The sequence below is a fragment of the Sciurus carolinensis genome, chromosome 12 (assembly GCF_902686445.1).
Source record: "Sciurus carolinensis chromosome 12, mSciCar1.2, whole genome shotgun sequence".
Taxonomy (NCBI): domain Eukaryota; kingdom Metazoa; phylum Chordata; class Mammalia; order Rodentia; family Sciuridae; genus Sciurus; species Sciurus carolinensis.
Genome location: NC_062224.1, coordinates 21,037,087 through 21,047,382, shown reverse-complemented (window position 1 = coordinate 21,047,382; position 10,296 = coordinate 21,037,087). Strand labels below are relative to the sequence as shown.

General features: G+C 40.8%; 1 protein-coding gene across 1 annotated transcript in view; it reads left to right on the top strand.

Annotated features, from left to right (window-relative positions):
* The first annotated feature begins 2,257 nt into the window (after positions 1-2,257).
* Positions 2,258-10,296, top strand: part of Gpr158 (G protein-coupled receptor 158) — a 465,699-nt gene continuing 457,660 nt past the window's right edge. Inside the window, exon 1 of the mRNA XM_047521161.1 lies at positions 2,258-3,818. Coding sequence (XP_047377117.1) covers positions 2,917-3,818 — 902 coding nt within the window. The 5' untranslated portion in view covers positions 2,258-2,916. The remainder of the gene's footprint in view (positions 3,819-10,296) is intronic.

Genomic DNA, 10,296 nt, shown 5'->3' with positions numbered 1-10,296 from the left:
CTAATAAAAGAATATCTTCCTTTTTAACTTTAGAAAAATTGAAAGAATTATTAGTAAGTTATGTAGATTTTTAAAAATTCAATTAATGAGGAAATTATACCTCAGATTTTAGATGGTTATATAAAAGAAAAATCATAGTGTATATTTTGGTAGATTAAGCAAACAGAAACTCACTGTGTAATTATTGCCACAAATGCTATAGTAAAGCATTAAACTGAAATGAACCTTACTTAGGAGCACATATTGCAAAGCAAAATTTAAGCAAAAAGTTGGATATGAACATGAAATCTGTTTGTAAGTAAATTCAAGTCTAATAACCATTCTTTGCATAGCTATAGAACCTACTTGGAGATCGTGAATTGCAGTTTGGAAAACTGGTTGCTATATCTTATTCCTAAAACTCTCATTACTGGCATATGAGGCAGGCTTCTCTTGAGGTAAGGAAATGGGAGTTTTAAGTAATTGCTTCATCATCATGACCTTCTGGTTCATTCATTAACTTGGCAAATATTTAGTGAGAAACTACTATGATACAGGTATTCAATGTACTACAGTGAGCAAGCTTGAAAAACATTTTTGCTCCTTTGGAATTTACATTTTAGTGTCTAGGTATTGTTATGGTCTGTATAATGTTTGTCTCTAAAGGTCCATGCACTGGAAGCTTGGTCCTCAGTGTGGTGGTGGTGTTGAGGTGGTAGAAACTTTAAAAGATGGTACATAGTTAAATTAATTAGTTTATTGGGATTCTACCTCCACAAAGGGTTTAAAACTTTCTTAAGAGTGGGTCAGGTTGCATGGGATTGGATTAGTTCCTACAAGAGTGAGTTGTTATTAAAAAAAGTCGGTTTAATCTCTTGCTTCCTCTTCTGCTATGTGACCTCCCTCTCCCTCTTCCTTGTGGTCCCAAATATGACACCATTCTCTATGTTCTGATGTGACCAGAAGGTCTTCACCAGGGGCCAAAGTGATGATGACACCTAATCTTGAACTTTCAGTCTTCAAAACTATGAGCTAAATAAGTATCTTTTCTTTATATATTATCCAGCTATTTTGTGAGAGCAATATAAAACAGACTAAGACAGATGTTTCATCAACAGAATGAAATGAAATGGTACATTAGATCTAAGCAGAACTATCTTGGAATGCTATGAGTGACATTTTTGCTGTTTGGGAATTAAAAGTGAATTTGGGATGTTCTATTTGTTTTTCTTGTTTTTTCTATTGTTGTCTTTCTTGGGAAACTTGAAAATAGAGGTACATAAGCACTAGATATCTACACTATTAATCTATTAACAAGCTCAAATAACACAAACTGTGTTAAGTGATTTCCCAGTGATTTAGGGGTGTTGGCATACCTATACAGTTTTTTCTTCTACTGGGATATCTCAACCTATAGCTAATCAGAAGTCTCAGTTTTTACCTATCAATTCTAGGAACATCCAGTCAGAAGAATTTCCCTTCTCGCCCAACACAGATTCATTCACTCTTTCTCATTCTTATTCACTCACAGTCCACAAGTTGTGCCCCTTTGACTTATTCTCTCCCTTATATATCTTTATGCTCTTACATTTTTCACAGGTTCCCCAATTCTAGATCCCAAGAAGAGATATCTTATGTATAGCATTTTTTTTTTTTCTTAAAGCTCAGCCAGTAGATGTCTCCATTACTCTCTCAAAGCTGAGAGCAGCTTCAGCAAGTAGGTTTTAATCATTTCTTCAACCGACAACAAGGAAGAGGATTTGATAATTTGCCTAAAAATGAGCAGATGCTCGAGAGGACACGTCTCCATCCTACGTCCCTCCCCTCCAGTTTCAGTCAGAAACGAAAACGACTCCTTTCTCCCTCTTTTCCAGGCAAAAGAAAAGGCTGATTTAACTAAGAATTGAAGACACCAACACCCTCCTCCTCAGTACGTCCAAGTTTCCTTCCTCTGAGCCGCCCGAAGCTCTGCTTCTCCCTCACTCCCGCCCACCCGTCCCTGTCCCACCCCTGCAGGTTTCCGAGTCATCCGTGGACGCGTGTGGGTGAAAGGAGTCTCAGCGCGGCTGCCTCCCGCGCCCCCGCCTGCTCCTCCGCCTCCTCTGTGCCGCCTCGGGTTCAGCACTGGACAGCTCCCGCCCTAGCCCAACAAATGGCAGTCAGCTGATTGACAGAGGAGCCGACCAAACAGGGAGCAAGACGGTTTGAAGCCGCCCTACAAGGGTTTGGTTGCGGCCAAGCTGCCTCTTTAAACTGGCTTTCCTCCCGAGAGCAGGGAGAGGCGGCAGTGTGGTTTGTGGCCAAACCTAAAGGCTCCAATTAATCAGCTGCCTGGCCCTCCCTACTCCAGAGAAACAGGCAGGTCTTAAAAGAAATCTTCGCTCCCTAGGACTCTCTCCTACGCTCGCTGTGCGGTTCTGTGTGCGCGCTCGGTGCCTCGGGGCGAGGAGGTCGGGAGGAGCCAGAACTGGGAGGCGGGAACGACCTGCCACGGGTGAGATGATGGAGCAGCGTCTTCGGCGGCCGCGGTGGCAGCAGCAGCAGCAGCGACCGCGGCAACAGCAGCAGCTCTTGAACACACCTCAATGAGAGCCGCGGTGGAAGCGGCTGAGCAGAAAGACGTAAGCAGGCTAACTATAGCCGCCGGGAGCGCGAGGGGATGTAACCTGTTCTGCTCAAGGCTGCGAGGTGCGTAATCCCGAGCCGACCCATTGTGAGCGGGTGCAGCCAGCACTGCCACAGGTGATTTGATTTCCTGTAACCGCAGTTGAGCCAGCTGGGCCAATTTCGAAACATTTGTATTTTAAAGTCGTTTTGGACTGGGTGCCGTCTGGAGAAGAGGGAAGACCCCTAATGAAAGTCTTACTGTTGATAAATTGAGGACCAACATTTAAAAAGTGACTCCTCCCGTTACCTCCTTTCCTCTCTGCGAGACTGATGGGGGCCATGGCTCACCCCTTACTCCTCTGCCTCCTGCTCGCTCATCTGGGACTGGGAGCTGTAAGCGCCAGCCGCGACCCTCCGGGACGGCCGGATTCCCCTCGAGAGAAGACCCTGAGGGGGAAGCAGCACGCGCAGCAACTGGCTCGAGTCTCTGCCTCGGACCCCTCGGCTCCCTGGAGCCGCTCCACCGACGGCACCATCTTGGCGCAGAAACTCGCCGAGGAGGTGCCCATGGACGTGGCCTCTTACCTCTACACCGGGGACTCCCACCAGCTGAAGCAAGCCAACTGTTCCGGCCGCTACGAGTTGGCAGGCCTGCCGGGGAAGTCGCCAGCCCTAGCCAGTTCCCATCCCTCCTTGCACGGGGCGCTGGACACGCTGACACACGCCACCAACTTCCTCAACATGATGCTGCAGAGCAATAAGTCTCGGGAGCAGAACTTGCAGGATGACCTGGAGTGGTACCAGGCGCTGGTACGGAGCCTCTTGGAGGGTGAGCCCAGCATCTCTCGGGCGGCCATCACCTTCAGCACCGAGTCGCTGTCCGCGCCGGCCCCTCAAGTCTTCCTCCAGGCCACACGCGAAGAGAGTCGCATCCTGCTCCAGGACCTGTCCTCTTCCGCACACCACCTGGCCAACGCCACTCTGGAGACCGAGTGGTTCCACGGCCTCCGGCGCAAGTGGAGGCCCCACTTACACCGCCGAGGTTCCAATCAGGGACCCCGGGGCCTGGGCCATAGCTGGCGGCGCAGGGACGGACTTGGCGGGGACAAGAGCCATGTCAAGTGGTCTCCGCCTTATCTGGAGTGCGAGAACGGGAGTTACAAACCTGGATGGCTGGTTACTCTTTCCGCTGCCTTCTATGGGTTGCAGCCTAACCTGGTCCCAGAATTCAGGTAGGGAGAGGAGAAAAGGGCAAAAGCAAAGTCGTCCTTCCGTTTGGAGGGTGGGCGCGTGCGTGGGGGAAGAACACTTAGTTCTCTGTGACACTTAGGTTTCCTACCGTCAGAGCAGAGACATGGGCTGAAGGATGCCCCAGGAGGGTTCATGTGTTCAGTGGTGAGAAGCCCCTACTTCTGTCAGTTTCAAGTACCCAGGGAAAGCCTTCATCTCTAATCAGTTTCCCTGGAAGCAGCCAGGGAAGGGGAAGCACTTGGTAGAGCTGAGAGGCTCCTCAGCAGCTGTATGCTTCCCTCCAACTTTCAGGATTGCAAGGAGGGGAGTTCCCCATTAGGAGTAGTGCTGCAAAATTTGCCGAGTGTGGGGTGCACCCGGCAGGCAGAGCTGGAGGTAGAGAGAGTTCCTGTGTCTGCCACTTTGGGTTTGCCTCTGTTTTCTGCGTGTACAGTTTAGGGGACCAGCCTGTTGTCAGTCAGTTACCAGAGCGTATAATTAAACCTGTGCTATCCCCTGGGTAGTTCTGGCGACTCAGCAGTGAGTCACTCTCAGCAGCCGAGCTGTTTCCAGGATCCTCATTTGACAATTTAGTCAGTGTACTCCTTCTACCCATCTTCCCCTTCTTCCCAATCCATCTTCCCTTCCTGGTGCCTTCTTTCTCTTGTTCCTTGTGTTAGGCATACCTAAGGGTCCTTAGAGCCCTTCATACTCTCCACACACTTTATAAATGAATCTAACTGCATTATATTAGGGATGGAGGAGTCAGCTCTAACCAGATTCACTGAGGAAGCTGAGAGGAAACTTAAAACAGTTCTATATTTACTGTCTGGAGGCACAGTATGAGCTGAGAATTTGAAAATTAGCAGGTTTTAACTTCAGTCCTGAGAACTGCTGACCTTTGTGGTGAGAACTTGTAGAAGCAGCCTCTATGAATGCAAGGAAGGAGCAGAAACTCTAGAGAGGGTTTGGGGGAGAGAAGCAGATTCTCTGGGCTCCTCCCCAGTTCCCAAGATGGGAGGCTCTGGAAAGAAAGTCTTGAGGGGCTGAGGTTGCTTCTCTACCTTTGGGAAACCTGGGGAGAAGGGAGAAAAAATTGTTTGGATATTTTTTTTTATTTGTCTGACACAGCAAGGATGGATTGCTGACCTGCTGAAAGATATTAGGTCAAGTACTGGGTGGGTAATTGAAGAAAATGAGAAGACTTGTCTTGGCATTGCCATTTATTGCTGAATGGCCTCAAACAAGGTGATTAACCTCTCTGGGCCTCAGCTACTTTTCAAAGTGCGAGAGTTGAACTAGATAGTCTCTAGGGATTCGCAGAGTTATAAAATTCTGTAGCTTTTAATGCTGGTGACACTTGAGAAGACATAATTGAAAAACAACCCCCTTTCATTGATTCCTTATGACTTTATTGTGTGTGTGTGTGTGTGTGTGTGTGTGTGTGTGTGTGTGTTCATGTTCATGAGTCTTTTAAAGATTCTATCTTAAAGCAGTAACTCACTTTCAGGATAATCTCATTTCCTCTTGATTCCTGCAGGATCCTATTAGTAAGAGCTGAGCCCAGCTTTGAATCTTTGCCATATTGTATGCTCAGAAGAAGGAAGATCAGCAGATGCAATTCACTTCCAGTAAACTGTTTATGGTCTTTAAATGGGCCATTTCAGGGATTCCCAGATCTACCTATCTATATATGCTTTTCTGTCTGTCTATCCATCTGTCCTATTCTATTCCAACATTCACTATATATCAGACTCTGTGTTATTTTGCAGGCACTATCTTGATCGATTCTCACCATGATCCTATGAGTTAGGTTTTATTATTTTCTCTGTTTTACAGAAAAGAAATTTGAAGCAAAGGCATTAAACTTCTCACCTAAGACTGCACAGCAGTTAAATAGTAGAGCCAGGATTTAAATTTCACTTTATACTTTAAATCACTATGGTTAACTCTATTTTATGAAGATGGTCTTGAAGCATTGCATACATTATATCTACTGCATAAAAATAAGTGTACTTTCAAGGGTCAGATGTGAAGAATGGGGATGAAAACCATTCATTTTCAGAATTGTTTCTCTTAAGGATGGAAAGCATAGATTGTCTAGATGAACTCAGTGCCTCCTGCCAGCCAAGGTGAAAGACTGACTAACACAAAGGGTCTGAGGGGAGAATTCACCTGCACCCTACACTTTGTTGTTGTTGTTGTTGTTGTTGTTGTTACTATACTGAGAAAACAGTTTTCTCTTTAAGTACTTCCTTAGCCACCAGTGGCCATCAGCCAAGGCTCAGAGCCAGGCTATTTAGTGTCTAACTGTCTACAGAAGCTGGCTGGTCTTGACAGTTTCACAAACTGCAGAATAAGGGCTCCTGTCCTGCCTTTCAAATACTGTATTGAAAATATGTACAGATTTTAACTAGAAGAAACCTTAAAGGGATCATATAATTGCCACCTGTTGTTTCATGAAGAAACAATGGAAAGGTAAAGTGAAAAGAAAATCACATATCAAGTTTGTAGCAACAGCATACATAGGCCTTTTGCCTTTGGTTTACCCTATGCTTGGTAAATGTATACCTGAAGCATATTTCTGTGGCTTTCTAGACCTCTGCACAAAACCTATGTTGGGGATATGCTTTATTCTCTATCATCTTTTAGGACCAAAAAAAAAATAGCCCATAGAACATAGATGTTGATTTCAAAAAAGGATTATATCGTGTATTTTACATATTTGAGATAATACTTAAATGGGCTTTTCCTGTCTATTCATACTGACTAGAGGAAAGGTTGTTTTTTGTTGTTGATATTGTAAGACATGTATTCTAAAGTTCTACGATATAAGTGAATATTAATAGGTAAAGTAAGAGGATAAACCTGAAGTGAATTTTTGGAAAACTGATGTAGGACTCCTAATCATGATTTTAAATAGTATTTTGAACATGTAAAATGTTATTTGCAAAAAGTCTTATCTGTAATGAAAAAAATCCACTGATGATGATTTACTTACGGAAGAGAAAAGGAGACAAAATATTGTTGTTAATACTTCCATTTAAGATCAGCTAATATTTCCCCAGATCTTGTCTATAAGCTTCAGGCATTTCAATCATATTATATTTTATTTTTTTTTTAAATGTAAATACAAAAACATGAAGTTCAAAAGTAATGTGAAGAACATGGTCTACTACCTTTTTTATATTACTGTTATTCACTATAAAAGTCACTTGGAATAAATTTTATTCCCATCTCTTTCAGAATGACACAAATATCTTAAAATTTTAAACCTTGAATAAGACAAACATAGGAAGAGAAGTCTATTGCTCATTCCTTTTCTCCTATCAAAAGTGTGGCACTAATTTCTCTTAATTAAATGTTTCTTGAGTCTGTTGTTATAGACTGACAGTATAAACATTTCACATTTCATTTTCTGTCCTATCAAAAAAGAGAAAGTAATAATTCAAGGTGTTCTCTAAAATATTTATTTATGACATTAAATTTGTGATGTCCTTGTAGAGTTTTTCTTGAGGTTAGAGTTCTTTGGTTTGCATACTAATTTTTCTTTTTGGAACTTAAAGTGCTACAGAGTTGGATTCCATTTTGCCGAATTCATAAGTCTCTTTCTTGCGGTGATTGGAATTGTTACAGTGCCTCATATGGGTAGAAGATACTTCAGTGTTTGTTGAATTTAAATGAAAGTTGAATTCCTTTGGGAATGACTTCTTTCTTGGTGAGCTGAAAGGAATTGTGAATTTGTTGGGTTCTGTCTTTTCATTTTGTAGCTGAGAAAACCAAGATCCAAAGAGCTAAAAGAATTAGCTAGAAGTGGCAGAGCTCTTTTATGTCAGGTTAGAATTAATGGGAAGCAATATCCATAGAGCACCTACTTAATGACAGATGTTTTACCGATACCACTGCCTTTAATTCATAGATCTCTCAGGTAGTTAAAACCTCAGAAAAGTTGAGCAATCTGCTCAAGTTAACACAGCTAGTAAATCATGGAATCGAAATCAAATTTATATCTGTCTAGCTATAAAAACTCTAATTTTTCCATTATAATATGGTGCTTTATACCTTTTGATTCTCAATCTTGTTTTCACCTTTCTCATTAAAAATATGGTATTAGTTGTAGTCAATGAACATATTTGGCCTAAATAAGTAATATATACTTATTCTTTTTTGGTGGGTTATACAATCAGATATATTGTATAGCGAGAATAATATTAGAGTTGAGTGACAATATTGCCTCAAGTTCCCTTTTTGTCTCTGACTGTCTGTATTATCTGTTTGGAAATCAGTGTCTGCATAATTAAAATGTGGAAACGGGATTGATCATCTTCACTTACCTTTTAACTCTGTTCTATAAGTTCTTAAGTGCCCAGTACAAATGATCAACAAGCAGTTTTGGAAACAGGGCTAATTCATGTAAATCCAGTACATTGTTAAAATGATCTTGATGGAGGAGGAATGTCAGATCGGCAGTTTGGCTTTATAATGCTCACCTTCTCATAGAATACTCACAGAAAACCCAATCAATGTATACTGAGTTAAGTATATAAACTAATGAAAATGAGAACTCCATTTCAAAATAAGAATAAACCTGAACTGAGTTTCTAGATTTTGAAAGACCACCTGAAATTTCTTTAAACTCAATTTGAGTTTTTTAGATTGTTCACAGATATTATTATAAACCAGTATACCTCTGTGAATTTGTTGAAGATGATCAATGTTTGGCTATTTTGGAATGCCTTACTTTTAAAAACAATCCATTTTCAATTTGCCTCTCTTGTTGGCTTTATTATTATCATTTTTTCTTTCTTGTTGACTTTAAAATTTCAAAAAGAACCATTTATTGTGGTGCAGCAACAGCAAAGGATTATCTTGCCATTTTGTAGAATATGAATTTGGAAGCTGATGTGGGATTTCTAAAACTGCTAAATAAAGAGTGTATACCTACTCTCTAGAAAGCGAATTGATGCCCTAAGTAGATTGACTTTACAGCCTAAACTTCTGGATAAGTCAGTACTTTCAACTTGAGAAAGACAGTGGTTTGCTATAACACTGTCCAGGTTTTAAGGCCTTTTGCAGTCTTTAGAGTGCTATTGAATTCAGTATATACTGCATTTTGTGATTTTATTTCCATATACTGGGATGTCAAGAAGTATGTTGTTAATGTTATTTTGCTCTTGGTTAGTACAGTAGCATTAAGGCCTTATCTACTTTCTTTTCAGTTCTGGTTTGATGTTTGAAGGGTTATTTAAGCCAAATTACTAATAACACACATTGGGATTTTGATAACTTTGGCAGCTTGATGGTTATTATGTGCAAATAGACGTTTCACTGGTACTGGGGCTATGCTTTGGAGAGTTCAGCCAACAGCATTATTAAACTGTTTCCCAGCACTTATGCATTAGTGGGACTTGTTTTGCTGGTCTTTTAGCCTTATCTGCTTTGCTGCTTTTAGTAACAATTCATTTCTATGTGCAATTTCCACCTTGGCCAGGCATTTGCTCATTCAACAAATCTTTTTTCCTATAGGAAAAATTTTTTTCTGTAAAAATATTTAGGTAAATGGCTATTTCATGAAATACTTCTTCAGTTTAAAAGATAAATCCTCTTGCTTAAAAGTCTTTCAGAATTTTTTTTCCTTCCCCCTTCTTTCCTTCAATGCCAAGTCTAGTATAGCAACCAGGACTGAATTTCTTTGTTAGACCTAAGAACGTTATAGCACGTCAAAACAATCACAGGTTGCATCTAGCTTCATTACCTTCGTTATAGGTAGAGTTTACAGAAAATACAGATTAACTTAATTGTGATCCAACCCCAAGATTGGAAAATTTATTTTTCCAAAGTAAAACTCTGTTACCTATCTTTTTGTCCAAGAAGAATCTCTTTCTTTCACATGCATTTACATTAGTTACTAATACCTCTAGTTAATTGAGATTCAGTTAATTTTTATTGTTGTAACTTCCTCCATGTAAAACATGTTAACTGAAAGATGACAATGTAGAATATTTTTCTTAGTCTGCTGAATTAGCAAAGTATCCAGTGCCCACATAACTCAAGAAACCCTAGAGTTACATAAGGTGTTGGGATTGCTTTAGCCTCATTTTCTCACCATTTTTGTGTTCTCTCCAATGTGTATGCCTTGTTACATCACTATTGGAAGTACTTGTATGGAATAACATTACACATGACTTTTATCTGGGAAAGGGGAACAGGCACGATAGTAAAGAAAAATGTATTTTTTCAATTCTAAGATGTGCTTTCTTATATTTTGATGTCTCTCATGTTGAAGTATGTCTTATAATGGATGGCATGTCATTTTCAATTGGCTTTATTTCTTTTAGTGGTACATAATATCACAGTGCATCTTATGAGTTAGTGGCATCTTATATTTGATGAAATATGATGTTAGGAAGTGGGAAAATAAATTCTGAGTTTTCAACTGTAAAATTCTATTATTATCTATAACTTATCCAAGATGCAGCA